Source organism: Mastacembelus armatus, chromosome 14, assembly GCF_900324485.2.
Source record: "Mastacembelus armatus chromosome 14, fMasArm1.2, whole genome shotgun sequence".
In the NCBI taxonomy this organism is placed as follows: Eukaryota; Metazoa; Chordata; class Actinopteri; order Synbranchiformes; family Mastacembelidae; genus Mastacembelus; species Mastacembelus armatus.
This window is the reverse complement of record NC_046646.1, coordinates 20,841,923-20,859,781: the sequence shown is the minus strand read 5'-3', so window position 1 is coordinate 20,859,781 and position 17,859 is coordinate 20,841,923. Positions and strand designations below refer to the sequence as shown.

The 17,859-nt window shown below is 38.8% G+C and overlaps 1 protein-coding gene across 2 annotated transcripts in view; it reads left to right on the top strand.

The window, feature by feature from the left end:
* The window catches only part of gabrg2 (gamma-aminobutyric acid type A receptor subunit gamma2), a 38,002-nt gene extending 21,323 nt beyond the window's left edge, over positions 1–16,679 (top strand). Inside the window, exons 7-10 of one of the 2 annotated variants that reach the window (XM_026328257.1) lie at positions 8,917–9,069; positions 11,549–11,754; positions 13,790–13,813; positions 16,336–16,679. In XM_026328257.1, coding sequence (XP_026184042.1) covers positions 8,917–9,069; positions 11,549–11,754; positions 13,790–13,813; positions 16,336–16,614 — 662 coding nt within the window. In that variant the 3' untranslated portion in view covers positions 16,615–16,679. Of the gene's footprint in view, positions 1–8,916; positions 9,070–11,548; positions 11,755–13,789; positions 13,814–16,332 lie in introns of both variants that reach the window. The other variant, XM_026328256.1, reaches the window with a different exon arrangement.
* Positions 16,680–17,859: the final 1,180 nt, after the last annotated feature.

Here is a 17,859-nt window from a genome sequence, read left to right as displayed (position 1 = left end):
TGGGGGAAGGGAGATAAAAAGCAATAAAACGAAAATGCCAGCCATTTTTTATTATTACTGAGACATTGCATCCCTGATCAAATAAAACACCTGTGAGAGCTCGAGCTTATTGTGTGAAATTATTATTTTCCAGTGGATAAATTGCTTTGATGGCGAACATATCCTCAGAATAATTGACAGAAATGAAAAAAGGAGACAGAATATAAGATCAAGGAATGTACAAATAGATACGGAGCAAACATGTTCAGTATTATGTATTATCAACTTTCTATTACTATATGTTGATAGGCATTTCAATGTTTGTTTGAATGCATTAAATTCACAAAAAGCTAAAACTGCCACTCTCACTGTTTGTTCAAATCCCATTTAGTTTATGAAAAATATATGCACGATATAAAAATACACGTGAAAGCGCAAGTTTAGGAGGACAGAGTTTAAGAAGTGCTGAAACAATCCATTAGCTGTGGTCTAACCCTGTTGCTATAATAGCTGCTCCCTCTAATCTCTCCCTCCGTTAACCCCCCCCCCTCTTTCTGTGCATTCTTCTTCTTGCTTCTGGGTGATAGTTGTGATGGGCAGGAGTGGGAGGAAAAATACTCTGACTCAGCCAGAATCCTCCTTTTGTGAAGTTAAATACCAATTTACACTCCACCCATCCTCTTTCCCATCCTCCACGCACATATTCTAACTCGCCGTAACAGCATTCATGTTTACAAGTGTCTGCACTATACATCCACCCACCATCCCACCCCGTCTTCCCTGCTCCCCCTTGCAAAAGAGACGATCTTTTTAAATTTTGCATACAGTGTATTCCTGTGCCCTAATTTTCGCACACACGAACCCTATCCCCACCTCCACCTTTACTTTCTCTCTCTGCCTTCCTCAGTTGAGGAACTAATAAGCCAGTAATTAACACCTGAAAAGAGAATAGGCCATATGAGATTACTTCAGGAGAGTAAGGATCTTGTTTTGCTCCCCACTGACCTGCACCTGCATATAAAATCTTGCCTGTGCTGCATACCAGAAGTTGTGCAGATTTGGAGAAAGGTTTTTTGTGGTATGTTTGATTGTTAGTTGTCTTTCTGCTCTCTATAGATTTTTGTTCTTCTTTGAAGAAGAGACAATAAACGACAATATGGATCGAAGACAGTGAGTCATGGCAGAGAAACAGAATATTCAGTATCAAAGCACAGCTTTACTTCCTGCAACCTACTTAAGGCATAACCTCTTCTACCTTTATACAGAATATGACTGTGTTTATATGTATATTTTTTCTAAACGGGTTTGTGAGGTTGTTCGTTCTTAATATTTTTCAACTGAGTTGCCAGTAGGAAAGGATGGATGTCATGAGGTGAAGACCTGCAAAGATCCTATTTTTGTGTCCTCCTTCACTTCTGCTGCTGCAGGTACCATGCTGAAACATGACTCTCTATAATAATATGTAGCACTGGAATGTCAGACTCAAGCTAACTAAGATTTTGTCAAGGAGAGGAGAAATAATATAAGTCTGAAGGTGCAGGAAAGGTATTCACATGTATTCAGAAATGTATAATGGAATATTTCATTGGATTAGATTATCACTGGTTCCACTGCATCTAAATTTACAAATACTTCTGATATCAGTGCTTACTGCTACGTCGAGTATTGCTGTATCTTGATACAGTATTGGTATTAATGTAATAGTGTTGCTTCCTACCTTTTTGGTCAGACAGTACAAACAACATGAATTTGTCACTTTGGAATCTCAAAACATTCCTTGAGAAAACATTGGTACATCAGAGTATGCAAGAGTACATCAGTATAACCAGATAAATGTACCTTTTATGCTAAAATGTTCCTTTCCTGTTCTCATATAAATTGCTATATTATCATGTATGATATACTGTTTTATTTTTGCTAGTGCCTTCAGATACAAAAACTAAGTACTAACTACTTTTTATTCAAATAACTCATAATATATGTTGAATATAAAATGTCTGCAAACCAAGTAAATATGGTGGTGATTTCAATGTAAAGTGTACAATCCCTTGTGAAATGTAGTGGCACTTAAAATTTAAAATGGAAGTACTAGTTAAGTAAAGTAGCTAGAAGTACTTCAAAATTGAACTCATCTACAGTATTCAATTCCACTGAAAGACATGATTTAAGCCTAGTAGCATCCTCATACATTAAGACAGTTGCAACTACCTGCAAGTGCCTGAACAGCAAGTGTTTACATTAACTAGTGCATCTCAGAAAGTACTGAAAAGTGATATTTTAAAGTAGAAGTAAGTGGCTTCTTTTTTTTCCCCCCACACAAGACATGCATAATGAGGGATTTTAGAAATGTTACAGCTTGTTACTACAGCCTAAACATAGTTTGTACATTTATAAGTTCAAATCTCTGTACACACACACACACACACACACTCACACAAAAGGAACATTTTCTTCTTGCTACCCTGTTGAGACGGACAGAGATGCTTTAGAGCAGTTCAAAGATGATGCTTCTCTGTGGAGCAATTGTTCCTAGGCCAAGCCCTCATTGCCTGATAAACTGCTATAATGTTCTGTGCCAGGGTCCTAGATACTCTTCTCAGTCAGCTTAATGGCCCCATGTAATATTCTGTAACCCAAGGTTTCAAAGTAATTAGCCATAAGAAATAAGGAGAGAGTAGTTGTGGAACATCCTATGTCTGGTTGGTTAATGTGTAGCACAAGAGGATAAATCTCTGAATTACAATAATCAATCATAATGACATTATGGAGCGCATAACCTCAATTCTTGGAAAAACATTAACACATATAATTTTTTTTCTGTTGTAGTGTCATTAGAGCTCTTCAGAATCAATATTTCTATAGTGGCCATAGGCCTTGAAAAGAGCACAGTCTATCTTATCTGGTCATATTATACTAATAAATGTCACAGATACGATAATATATTAGAGACATATGAAGTTTACCATAGGCTACTATGAAATTGCACTAAGAGGATTAACTCATACAAATGTGGTACCTTCAGTGAAATTTAGATGAAGCTGTTTGAGGGGAGCCATTGTTAAAATTCATGCTGGATAGCTGGGATCATGAGTGAATTCGTGGACATTAGAGAAAATCTTTCTAGGTGTACATGTTGTGGTTTTTCTGGGAGTGCCATTGGCAAAACACATTGTCATAATTAATACCTAAAAGATGTATGTACAGGCATAGATTAGTGTGGGTATTCATGTTGAATATGATTAATTAGATTTCAAACCAGGGATGCAAAACTCCAATTTGTAATAGTACAAAGGCATTGGCAGTGAAACAGGCAGTGGTTGTGTCTTGGCTCAAACAATGTTTGTCTGAGCTTATCCATCCAATTTGTATTTAAATGACATTGTTACTATTGTAAAGACCAGTAGATTGTGCCGTTATTACTGAAACATCATCCCGAAGATACTCTGTAATAGAGAGTGTTTCCTCCTTCCTCTGACAGAACTGTTGGTGTATTTAGTGTAAAACCCAGACCTATCTGACAAAACCTAAAACAGGTGTGAAATGTCTTCATTTTGACTGCCACACTGTTGTCTGTAGGCCTACATCATCATTTCTCTGGTACATAAAATATGGCCAATGTGTTGAGCGTCATTGCACTTTAATCTTCTGTTTTTCAGTCACAGTGGTTATTACTAAGGCAGCTAACTACACAGAGAATATTACAGGTATGGAAAAAACAAATTGCTCATCCTCTTGAAACAATATTTTGCTGAGGCCTTTTTTTTCCCAGTAATGAGACATCATTGTTATCTTGCACCAAACCTGTAGAGGACGACTTTAAACATGTCATCTAGAATGTAAAACGGCTGTAGTGAAATCACGTGTGTTACGTCACTGAAAAAGATATGCTCCCAGATAACAAGTGCAATTATTTTCCATTTTCTTCTTTTGATTGCTTGTCTTAAAATATCACATCACCTGTCTGTCTTCACTGCATATTTTTCAAGCATACATGTACAAATCAACTGTGAACAGATTCCTCAAGAGGCCTCTGGAAATCTTTTACTCTGCTGTGCTTTTCTGCAGCTTTCTAACAATGCCACAGCAGCACATTCTGTCTTCTTCTCTCCGTGCCTTTCTTAAATTAGCTGTTTATTTGGAACACCGCTCATCAGAAGGGGACAAGTAGGTTTAGCTGTCAGTGTTGTGACTGTTCAGTGAGGATAAGTTCTGCTGCTTGACCAAAATGATTAAAAAAAATAGGACCAAAAAAAGAGGCGATATGTTAAACATGGGAAGTGAGAATAGAATTTTAGAACTTGGAGGTTTTTTTTAAAGAGTGTGAATGGCATTTGTTCTCAGTGTGTGAATCAGAACTAATGAAGCCATTTTTAGTCAAGGTGAGCAGGAACATGGATAAGATGGAAGGATGCTGAGAGAGAAGTGAGAGAAGCAGCTTGTGAATGCGCTGGCCTGGTTTTTAATTATATGATGTGATGGAAATAAATTAAAGGAGTTAATAAAACAATTGCACTGAAGATGACACTAATCTGTAAAATAATCTGTATTATTTCATAAGAAACACCAACAGGGCCCTTGGTTTACTTTGCCCCAGGACCTTCAGCTGGGTAATCTGACAATGGCATGCACCGTAATGAAGAAAAATTATTTAATTGTACTAAACGAAACTTTTTTGGTGATCTGATGTTTCTACTTTGTACGAAACTCTTCAAATACTGTTAAGGAAAACAGTTTTGGCTGCTTCTGACTATCTGTCATAAATTGTATAAACATCTTTGCTCTCAATAATTTGACAGCCATTAGTGTGTCTGAGAGAGGGATAATCATCTGTCCCTGTCACAGTGAACACAACACTAACAACAAGGCAATCAAACTCTGCAGCCTGCTGTCTGGCTGCTGTGTTGCCGCAGTTACTCACCCTGACAATGCTGCGCCATCATTTTGCCACCCACTGTCGGGTAGGAATAGCTGTAGCAGCAATGGAGGCAAAATGCAAAACCATGGTTACCAAATAATCACTTGCATATAGCCCCAAGTCATGTCACAAGAAACGGTGAGTTAACACTGTCTCTAAGTATTGTTGACCCTGACAAGCAGCCGTGGCGTACCCTGGGTCATTAGCAAAGCTCGTGGCTTTCTCACAAACACAGATGCACATGCACAATAGCATCTGCTGTCACCTCAGATACATGACCCTTGACAGTGGAGGAGCTCAGCAAGACAGCCTGTCAGCAACTCTGCAATGGGCCGGGCTTGTCTTCTTTCATTGGATGGCCAGCATGTGCCTCAGGTCTCTCCTGCCCATACATATCCACACCAGTTTTCAGCCTGGCTGCCAGCAGAATGATGTTCTCATGTGACAGATTCTGTTTTCTCTTCTGGTCAGCAATCCTGAATTACCATGTTTCAATTCCCATGGACTCCCCCCTTGTGGTTGTTCTGCAATAACCTACAGCCACACTAGTCTCAACACGTCTCCTCGCATCTTTGATACACTCAATTACAACATGTTATAACATTTTCTGTCTTGTAATAGCAATGATAAAACATCGATCTTTGTATTTCATATTTCCTATTTGCTGCGTGTGTGTGTGTGTCTAATTCAGGTGTTTGTCTAATTCTGTTGAATGTGTTGTGTTGACGGCTTTCTCCAATAATCATGAATGATCGGCCCCGTCAAGTTTTTATTGCTCTTTGTAGATTACATCAGCTCATCCTCGCTTTTGCCAGAGAAATATGTGATCCTAATAAAATCACTTTCATTCATATCTTAATACAAACAATCATTTTGCACTGTCTGCATAGTTTATTTTTCATGCAGCTGTTAAGCATTTCTAACTCAATGGAATGGACTGAAATGACGGCAAAGTGAAACTTAAAATAATCTAAAGTAAAATAAAAAATATTCAATATCAGAATTTTTAGGATTTTTAATAATTAAAAAAAATCCCTGTACTCTGGATGCGTTCTTGTTACAGGAGAAATTAGCAAGGACTGAAGCTGGATACGTCAGCATCGTTGGACACTTGAAATGCTGTAAGATCACAGCGTCACATATGACAGCTTCTTTATATTCATTGTTGATCCATAAAAAGAAAATTCAACTTCAGTGCTGAAATTCTTAAATAAGCAGTCTATCTATAGATTCTGTGAAACTAAAGTGTGAACCGTCTTTTTAACACACCCTCATCTGTTGGCACTGACAGATGGAAAGTTCTAGCTGAGGTTAGTTTGAGAGCTTCCATTATGAGGAACACAGGCAAGAATAGCTGAAACGCTTTGATAACGCAGCTGCAGTGTTAGAAGAAATAAGCAGGGACTTTTCATCCCACACAACAGGCCTGTCTGCATACACGTGAACACATTTGCAAACAATTTACTTTCCCCATACACATAGCAGGTACAACAATGCAGCCAAAACACAAACATTCCAATTGTTCCACTTTTCTAAATATATGGACTGAACCTGCTGTGTGCAGGTGTTGATGGCTGTGTTTGCACTCACACAGAACCTGAGAACCTACAGAGAAACGGAAAGTTTAACAGTATCTTCTCATGTCTCGTGACTCTCCACGTCACACCTTGCATAGACACGAGGTCACACCTCCTACAGGTATTGGTCTCTCACTCCTCTGTTGCATTTTTGTGTACATGTACTGGGGTTTCAGCAGTTACTGAGGATTTGTTTGCAATATGGTGTTTCAACAACAAATAAAATTCAAATATTATGTTGAAAACAGAAGAAAGAAAATGACTATTTCTGGATGTCCTTCCTGTTTTAGGTTGCCCTTAAGATGTGAGATTAAATACTCAGGCCGCTCTATAAATCTGCAGTTTCACCTTTTGCTGTGTCTACACTGTTGACACAGGAGATCAGCTACATAAACTGTTTTCTACAAATGAAGTAATATTTATATTTAAAGTTCTTATATATAGGATTAAAAAATACCTGGCATTGGCGACTCCTAGTGGCAATAATGCTGCTTTGTTTGTCCACCAATCCCACACACCAGGACTGCACACATTTTTCTTCTTATTTTTTTTTTTTTTTAAACAAACAAGAAAAACAAAAATTGTGTAAAGCAAAGTGTTTACACAGACCACTAATTGTTCTGGGACTGTTTCAGCACTATCTGCCCCCCATACAGTAATACAGAAACCATTTGGTTTAGAGTGGAATCAGGAAGTCATTAACAAACTGATGCATTACTACAAAGCCTTAATGGCTGGCAGCCTGACACATCAGCCTGCTAGAATGGAGGGCAGCAGTCGATAACACCCCCTCAAAGTGTCTTCCTGGCAAGTGCTGTGGCTTATAATGAAACTGGCGAACAAAGGGAGGCCTATGGTAGAAGTGTCTTACACCAGCTGACCTCACCCTTATCATTAAGAGTGTGAGGAAATGTGAAGGAGGCTCAATGCTGCTGACCAAGCTGGAATAAGTATATTAACTGGCAGTTTCTCAGCTGTCAGGGGTCTTGGTTTTGGGCCCCTGCTAATGTAAATGTTAATAAAAACAAAGTAGTGGGCCGCAGGACAGAAGGGAGCAGCCTTCCTGTGTCTCCTGTACGCCTACAAACCGAGGCATTGCACTGTAATATCCCCTGCACCTGCTTGCATCAGCATAAAACACATGTGGTGATCTGAACAGTTATAGTTGTGCTGCTTAGATTATTGCACTTAGTTTATTTAATGATGCTATCAGTGGCTGGGTGAACAGAGGCACATGCTGGGATAAATCACAATGACTCGCTCCCTGTCCAGACAGTACAAGGACTCACTCACACAGATTGCAAATGTTTCGCAGACATAATAAACACTGACAGCCTCATCTCTTTCTCTCTGTCTCTCATTAACACACAAATACACAGATGTTGGCTGTTTTTCAAAAAACTGCATTATCTGTTGTGCACCCTTTCTCATGAGGAAGATTATTAGGCAGCTGTTCCATTTCCCAGATGCAGAGGCTATTCTATGTCCTGGGGGTTGCTACACACACACACACACTATAGATACATAGCTGAGACGGAGTAGTTTGGGCCATGTGGCAGCTCTCGGATGTGACTCAATTAGTGGACAACTGACAGAACTAGGGTCCAGAAGTGAATTGCCATTAAACTCTCAGAGACAGGTTCACAGGTAGACAACTGGGGGGACAGTAACCACTGGCAAGCATTGCCAGCTTCGCAGGGATGCGGGTGTGTGTGTGTGTGTGTGTGTGTGTGTGTGTGTGTGTGTGTGTGTGTGTGTGTGTGTGTGTGTGTGTGTGTGAGAGAGACATTGTTCATTGACATCAGTCTTCTGTGTTTGACGGTTCAGTTCGCCCTGATTGCAAGTGTGTTTGCGCACATGTATGCATTTGTGTGTGCATGTGTGCTTAGCCTGCATATTAAAAAACAGTCAGGGCAGATGATCTATATTGTCAGGGTCAGGTCTAACTGGACTCAGCTCAATTCAACCTCTTAATACCCAACATCTGCTCGGGTCAGACCGTCAGCCTAGGAATGGCTCATCATAAGCCGAATGCTGGTGTTCATGCTCCAGCTAACTACTGGCAGGAGACAAGGGTCTGTGTGTGTATCCAAGCAAGTCCAGCTCCAGCTCTCTAAATCACTCAGTTTCATTTTAGATCTCAAATTGCTCTGGGCTAACAGGCTGTGAAGGTTTTGGTTACACAACATTATCTATTGATCAGTCTGTGATTTAACAGCTTGGTGTTTCTGTGAAGACAACCTTCTTTCATCATAGTAGGTAATGTGATCTTTATCAGTACACTTAACTTTCTCAGTGAACTACATATTACATTATCTTGCACTTATTTTCCAAAAACCTTGTTACTAATCTCCATATTTCAAATATATTTTACTCCTGTTGTTTTATCATACATTCCACGGTGGCCTAATTCTTTCTTTTCTCCTGTTATTTATGTCTCTCCAGGAGACTATGTGGTGCTGACTGTCTTCTTTGACCTGAGCAGGAGAATGGGCTACTTTACCATTCAGACCTACATCCCATGCACCCTGATTGTTGTTCTTTCCTGGGTCTCATTCTGGATCAACAAGGATGCAGTACCTGCCAGGACATCCTTAGGTAAGAAAGAAACAAAATGAGGTTCTTCTCTCAAAGGGCTTTGTATCATTACTCAGTAGATTTACCACTTTTCTATTTTGGAATCAGAATCACTTATAATGGACAAGTATGTTGTACACAGGGAATTTGACTCTATAGCAGCTCATACTCAGAAGAACTTAAGAAAAAAAATCAAAATAGACAAAAACAAGCTTTCTATATTGTAAGTATAGAGAAAAAGAAAGTGTGTAGAGAAGTGTAAAGAGAAAGACCTTCACATAGTTATTAAATTTACAGTTATTGCACTGGGTTTATAGTTATTTCACTGACTATTTACAATTATTGCTGGAGACAAGTATTACACTGAGGGATGTTTGCTGTATACTGTTGTCCAGACAAACACGATTAACTGTTCAACAATTAACTGTTTCCTTCTTTTAGGCTTCATATCTATTATGTAACTGTTCATCATGCACTGACAGAGCCTTTGCTTTAGTTTATTTTTATAATCAGTCCACCTCGCCCTAATATGGATATGCTGTAGTTGTGCCAGTAAGGTTCATTAGACATCCTGGCTTTAATTACTCGCTACTGTGAATCACATCAAGAACCCTGTGGTGGTCACACACCACCTCATATATAAAAGCAGTCTGTTAAATGTGCTCTTCTCTGCTATTCTGCCCCCACCCCCCTTTGTCTTCCCTTTTGCTAGCCATTCTCCTCCGAGACTGGGCAGCTGCTTAGGAATCTAGTCCATCTTGATTAGAAGAGCCTATCCTGGCACATATGTTTTCATGCATGCCTTAATGAGACATTAATTATGTAGTACAGCAGGGAAGAGATGCAAACTCAGCACAAAAGCAATGCAGGTAGACTCCAGTGCATATAAAAACGGGACCCTAATTTAAAAAACGGAATTTCAAGAAAACCTGTCACCTTTTGAACTTGCCCTTGGCCAGTATACATCCTCAGAAGCTCACCTGCGTACGTATCCCCTGATCAGCTTTATTTTTTGTCCCTTTAAGCTCTGAATCCTGACCTAAAGTGAATGATGCAATCATTTGCGAGCATAACTGAATATAAAACAATCCCTGCAGGCAGACACCCTCGTTCTACCTCGCTCTCATCATTACTTTGTCTGTTGTTAAGCTGTCTAAAAATAGGTTGTTTTGTTATCTTGTGCTTGTGCTGCTCCAGATTTTCAGCTGAAATAATAACATTATTACATTATTAATTCTCTGCTAAATTTGAACCAAAACTCAAAAATCTTAATTTCCTGGAGGATGATGCAGAAGGTACAGGCAGCCAGGTGGTTCGGCGGATTAATGTAGATGACATAATTCTTAATCTCCAAATGCCGTCCAGAAATATATCAATTCACTGAATACTGGAATTTTAATCTTGATGCAGACTGATGTCTTTTAGACCACATTAAATTTAGTATTCTAACTACAAAGGCAGGACCCTCCTTGCATGTACGGGTTTATTGGCATGTGGGGCTTTCTGATGCTGCTGTTGTAGCAAGCTGTTGTATCATTATACCCTTAAATGCATTTCCAAATCATATGCCAGTACACCGCCTCCATCGTCATCATCATTAGAGATGGACACAGTGAGTGTAAGAGGAGTGGGTTACCAGATGGTGGATATTGCTATGTAGTATGTCAGTGTGTGGTGGTAAATGACAGTTGGATCTACGTAGATCAAAGAGAGTGAAACAGTTGCTCGCTCTACCCTCATTGCTGCTTGTTTGCAACATGCTGCAAAATTAGTTTGAGAAGCTGCTATTTTAGAAAATTCTGCTTAAAAATCCTGTAATTTTGTTTATTTTTCAAAGCAGTCTTTAATTTAAGTTGTCACTGTCTTGTAAGGGAATTGTTTAAATTATTGTTCAACAAAATAAATACTGTATGTCACAGCTTCCTTCATATGGAGGCTCAGGTATGCTACACAATCCTCCAGTGATTTTTTCCCCAAGCAGTACAAGTGCTTAAACATGAAACAGTTACCTTCTGCATGGAAACATCTGGAAACACATGTTCCTACACTGAAAAATGGATGAGCACTTGGCTAAGTGAATTAAACAACTTATTAACACACTGGTCTGTGGAAAAGATTAAAAACATTCACTTTGAAATTATTATTGGGAAGGATATCCTTTCACTAACCCGTGAATGACACCTGGATAAAAAAAAGAAGCATGGACATTATGTTCAACTTCATGACAGAGGACACATTAAGTATTACAAGATACCTGTTTTATTGTTAGAACTAACATTGTTGTTAGTGTAATGTAATGTACAGTTAAGATACTGTTAACAATAGATAAAACATAAAAAGGCAGGATTTTGTACTTCTGAAATGACTATTTTACAAAATATAAGGACTAAGTCATACAGCTTCCCTTAAATGCTATAGGACTACAGACTGATAAAGGAGAAGAGTTTCATTTATCTGGAGCAGATCTAATGTTCTTTGTTTTCTCTGGTCTCTTTACCAGGCATCACCACTGTGCTGACCATGACTACACTGAGTACTATTGCCAGGAAATCTCTTCCAAAAGTTTCCTATGTGACAGCCATGGATCTGTTTGTGTCTGTCTGCTTCATCTTCGTCTTTGCCGCACTTATAGAGTACGGCACACTGCACTACTTTGTCAGCAACAGGAAGCCGAGTGCCAAAAAGGACAAGAAGAAGAAAAACCCGGTGAGCATCTTTCTAACTAACTGAACTGAGATTATTATTATTATTCTTTGAGGTCTACGTTTAAGACCAAGAAGCTCAATTAGACCATGTAGCTGAAACATCATTATTATTTTGATCCATGTTCATATTAGTGTGTTGTCTGCCACTGTATTCCAGTACCACGATAAGCCTTAGATACACTGTTTAGTATCCCTGACTGCACTAATTATCTTGGTTTGAATCTACCATTTGGAGTCTTTGTATGCATTTAATTTTTTAAAGCAAGTTAAACAGGTTGTAGGTAGCTCAAATCCACTTTTGAAGTCGTGGCATGGTTTTGGCCTGGACTCACAAGAACTGAAAACTATTAAAAATTAAACCTCTAAGTATACTATGCTTGGGTGAACAGGAGTATTGAACTGAAACATGGGGGAAAATGGGGCACTCCAGTTTTAGACTCTGTAAGATCTACACATGGTCAGTCTCGTGGACAAATGAATGAATAATGAAGTAGAAGGTGTAAAGTCAGTTTGCCCTCTCAGAGGGGTTTTCTAGGTTCTCTGCATGATTTGTGAAAAGGGTAGAAGGAGTAATATTGCAAGGAAATGTATTTTTCTGGGTATCCAGGAAAAGGAAACTCCTTTGCAGTTGATTTTAACTCCGCACATCACGCTGCAATAAATCCTTCCATTAATTTTGTCAAGACTTTTGGCAGAAATTATAAGACTGTTTTATACAGTAGGTAGTTTGTACAGTAGCATTAAATACATTTGTGAAGAAAATCTTAGCATACAACACAAACCAAGAACTAGACAAGTGTCTACTGCACAACAGACTTTATCCAAGTCTAAATCTAGTCTTCAACCCAAATCTGCCATGTGTTTTAATAACCAGTAGATGTGTGAAATATACTACATTTAGCTGGCGTGAACCCAGGGGGTCTTCCAGTATCTTCCACTCTTTGATTGTCTGAACACACTTTAAGTGGTGAGCAGTGTGTAGGGCAGGGAGAGGTGGAAAACAAGTAGGGCAGTGGAGCATGAGTTGGGCACCTCTGCCATACACTCATACTTTTAGCAGTTGGATTATAATGTGACATCTTAACTTTGGGTTACCTCAGTTTTTGTGTGGTTTGCCTTGAGGTGTTCTTCCCAGCGAGGGGTGACTTCTTCTAACAATACTACACTATTCTTCTCTGCAACATTATGTTTGAAGTGGCAATAAATGTCTTTTTCTGACTGTTGCTGCTATATTCTTTTCCTGTCACCCCATGTTGTCTGAGCTCCTACAGCCGTAGCATTACAGTGCATACAGTTGGTAGGTCCAGCCTAGCAGTGTGCACTCGTGTGCACAGCTGGTGTGGAGAGTGATGGGGAAGATTCAGGTGCACAAGAAGAGGATTTTGGAACACAACCTTCCAAAGAAAGGATTATGTTATTGTTTGAAAAAAGTCTATGTGATTTTGTATTCTCTCTCTTTTTTTTTTTTTTTAATCAACAAAAGTGTATAAAGATTTGACATGAGTTTTATCTGGTTATAGGTGCAAAAAAAGGTCAGTGACAAATATATTTTATCACAGTTTCCGTTAAACGTAGTTAACAGTTCTTTGATTATTATCTGTTTAGTTCATCTTTTTTACAATAATCTTTACTATCTATTATATATACTAGAACTGACAATAATTGATGACCTATGAAACAAATGCTTCCAATGTAATATGAAAACAATGTCGCATTCACTGAGAGCATTGAAATTTGAAATTATGGAGTGTGTATTCTTAATCCCCATAGTGATGCTGGTGTAAGAAGCATGTGAGATCCATACAGTATATCCCACCATGCATCTCCTCCATGTGTCTATTCATAATATGTATGTCTCTCTATAGTATATTTCCTCTCCTTCCATTTTAAGGTAGACAGTAAATTACTGAGATTTTCACACATTATCTTTGTGTTTCTGTGTATTTTTCCTTTTCTTCTTTTGGTTTGTGTTTTTTTTGTTTGTTTGTTACTCTCTTTCAATTCCACATATTCTTTTTTTCCTGTCTGGACAAAAGCTCCTCCGGCTCTTTTCCTCAAAGGTATATTGCCTGTGTCTGACTGCATGTGTCTGCTGCATTTTGGCTCTTTGAGCCCCCAGCCCCTCACTGCTTTTCTGTCTATTCTACAGCAGATATGCTTCTCTCTCTTCCCTCTTTATCTACCTGCATTCTTACCGTACTCCTCCTCAGTTACTAAATAGGTATCAGAGATAACATTAAAAAGGGCTGCTCTGCAGTGCACAGTGCGGAGGCAGCCAGCCAGACATACTTATGCAGTTTTTAAAATTCAAATAAGCATCCCACACATCCCATGTCCAGAGGAATGTAATAGTCCAGACCCAGTGTGGACTCATTCTGGCTCCCTCTGTCCTGTTTCACTCTTTGTTGTTGTTGTTGTAACCACAGTGAACCTGCAGCTGCTGCACTAGCTTCCTCTTCTTTCCCTCCTTCTGCCAGTGACTCTATACCTGTGTGTTTTTTGGGCTTCTCAACCTGACGCTGCCAACAGAGTCAGCAGAGCCTTAACAGACTGAAACAGACAACCCCAGCACTGAGTTAAACTTAATTATGGTTGGAGGTCATCTAAGAAAATGTGCATGTTGGTCTTTAAACACCCAAAAAGCATCTAGGGTGGGTGGGAACTAAGAAACACTAAATTTAACCTAACATACAAGTCAAGAAGAGGTAATCTGCTTTACCATGAAGAGATCTGCATTAATATTTTACAAGGAGCAATGTTTTAAGGTCAGTGAAGACCTTCAGTCTAGATGTGAGTCTAAATGTACTGCAAAAACGCACTTACACTATGGAAAAACTAACATCAAATATGCAGCTTAAGACAGATAACTAAGAGTAATGACCCTAAGAGAATTTCTGCCTTTCTGCCTTCTCTGAGCGGTTGTCTACTTTCAGCCAGTTAAAGTTGCTAATGCCACTGTATCGTTTCTTGTTTTTTTGTTTGTTTTTGTTTTTTGCTAACACCGACTCAGCACAGCCCAGCCTGATCAGGCCATGCGGCAGGATGCTGTTAATGCTCCTTCTGCTTGAGCTTCCACTGCGCTTTCTTCAGTGCAACCAATCCCCTTTGAGAACTGAGTCATAACCTGTTCTGCTAATCTCCTCATTAACCCAACGTACCGTCTGTTAAGGACAAAAACGCTGAAACTAACCCATATGTTGTTTTGTTTGTGGTTATGTATCGTTTTCAAAGGGACAGCAGGTTTGTGCACTAGTGCTGGGCAAGTTGAGAAGTTCTAGGGAATGAACAGATCAATCCAGTTTAAGCACAGTATTTTAAGCTTGTTTGAGGCTGCATGCTGACATCAGATAATGTCTGAAGTAAAACTGCAACCACTGTTTTGCAGCAAGCATGTCCATTGTAGATACATAAAAAATTCAAATGCAATTTTTCTGTGATGTTTGTTGCAGTTAAAAAAAGAACTGATTATTATTATTAAGTATGTCATGTCCTCACAAAACATAACATACATGAACATAAATAAATATACGCTGTAAACAAATCCACAGCGCTACTACAACCATTTGTTTATTTTTCCTGCGTTAAAGCACAAAAAGATTAACTACTACAACTAAATGACATTAAATTCTTATATCATGAGCTTGACACACTAGTTTATCAGGTCAGGCAATCTTTTCGTTCTAGGCAAGAAAAGATCTGATCTACCAGAATTCCAGTTTGAGTCAAGGCGCAATAGCATTTTGAGATAAAAAGCTGATGAAAATGGTCAATCTGAATAATTATCTCCCTTTAGAATGACTGGGCCACAGACTCACTATTGTATTTTAGTTATCTTCACCAGTAACAGGCATGTGCCCTCCAGTGCTGAGCACAGTTTGAAAAGGAGGTTTATGGTAACATATTTAGGGACAGAGGGAGTGTGCTGGAGAAATATTTAGGTGTTTACTGCACCTCTGCCAACACGTGCCGCTGCCTTAGCTTAGCTTTACGATGCCTCACCAGCCTGTTACGACATATAAATTTATGTAAAAATATTACAACATGCATACAGGTCCAAACTATAACATCTGAGTCATAAACATGGCATTGAAAACATTTTAAGAGCTGCACTTAGTGCAAATGCCAGTTATCTTTTTACTAATATACAGCATTTCTACATGTTTTGCTGCAGCAATAGCATTATCATAAAAATGGAGGGGCATTGCCCAGCACTAGCTTTGTAGAGCTGCTATATAAAGCAATATAGACTACTGCAATAAAAACATTATGAATAGCTCTGCTGCCAACTATAACCCAGCCCAAAGGTGTAATTTGCATCATGGGTTCTTTGGGGACTGAGCCTTTGCCACTATAAGCCTCACTAATTACAACCACAGGTGGTAGTTAGGGGTCTATTAGTAATTTCTTGACCTCAAAAGGGTCCATTGGCAAAGTGAAGGTGCAAATTACATTTTGCTGACTAATGACAGAAAATTAAGTGAGATAGAAAATGGCAGTTCAAATTAGGTCCCCTGTTATGCTGGTTAGGTCTGGCACTGTGAGGCTCTGGTGGCTAACTGTCATTTTGTCTTGTTAAAAGCAGACACCCACGGTAGACATCCGTCCACGCTCGGCCACAGCCATTCAGATGAACAATGCCACGCACATGCAGGAGCGAGATGAGGAGTACGGCTACGAATGTCTGGATGGGAAGGACTGCACCAGCTTCTTCTGCTGTTTCGAAGACTGCCGCTCTGGAGCCTGGCGGCACGGCAGGTTGCACATCCGTATTGCAAAGATAGACTCGTATGCACGCATCTTCTTTCCCACTGCATTTGGTCTTTTCAATCTGGTCTACTGGGTCTCTTATCTCTATCTCTAGGCCCTGGTGTGTGTCTAGCCTTATTATACAGTTCATTACAGTCTACATATGCTCAGCCAGCAAGGGACATTTGAAAGAGGGGGCCCGCTGAAATAATTTTATTTACAGCATTTCCTTCCATTTCTTCATTGTAATCTTTATTAAAGTTTTGTTATCCTATCTGATAACTTTGACAGACATTGCAAATGTTGTAGCATTACATTTTACTGGCATGGAGAGGTTTGTGAATGTGTTCTGAAAACACATTGTGTAAACATTGTGTTTCCATTATTTCTTGTGCTTCTGTTTGATTTCTTTTTATTGGAGTTTCTTTTCAATGGGATTGTTGTGACAAATATATTTCCTACACCGACAAAAATTGAAAATCTCATCAAACATCCATCAGTGAAATCTAAATTTCATTTCCTGTATTTCAACATTTCGTTTCACTTTTTTTTTTTTAAATTAACTTTCTAAAACACAAAATCTCAAGCACTTTAATGGAGCTATGTTAGAGAGTGAAATTGAAATCCAATAATGATTACTACTTTTAATTTATTTACTGTTAGCACAATGAAACATTGCATTTTTCATGTGTGGTCAGAGAGCAATTGTGCTGTTTATGGACAGTGCTCAACTGTACAGACACTGTATATATTTTACAATTACATGGTGGTTTACATTTATTGCATGCACCTTTCAGGCCAAAAATCAACATGTTTTATGGTCTTCTATTGTGGGCTAAGGAAACAAAAAAATAAGCACTACTGATTATCATTCAAATTTAGTTATACTTTTCTATGATAATTGGAAAATGAAATGAGAAAAATGTGTCAAGTTTATGCTTTTAAGTTGAAAAAAACATCATTGCGTAGTGGGAGGATCAGTCCAGACTGGTTGAACCGTGTTCCTCGCAGCTGGGTAGCTTACACTATAGACAACATCAACCTCTTACCCTTTCACCCATTTGGTGTTAAAAGCATGCATTTACGTAATGATACACTGCTCTTGTATTTTAAAGAGAACGATGTTACAACAACTTAGGTTTTCATCTTTGCCCTTTATAATAACAGCTGCAGATTTTTGCCTACACACAAAGGGATAAAACTGAACAGTTATCTCCTGCAGTACAACCTGGTTCATTCTGTCACTCTTCTAAAATTAGAAAAGAAAAACAAAACCTTGGAAAATATGAACTGACAACAAATACATTTGGGAGGCACATAAAAGTAAGAATCTCACTTCTCTTTAAGACGAAAAACCTTG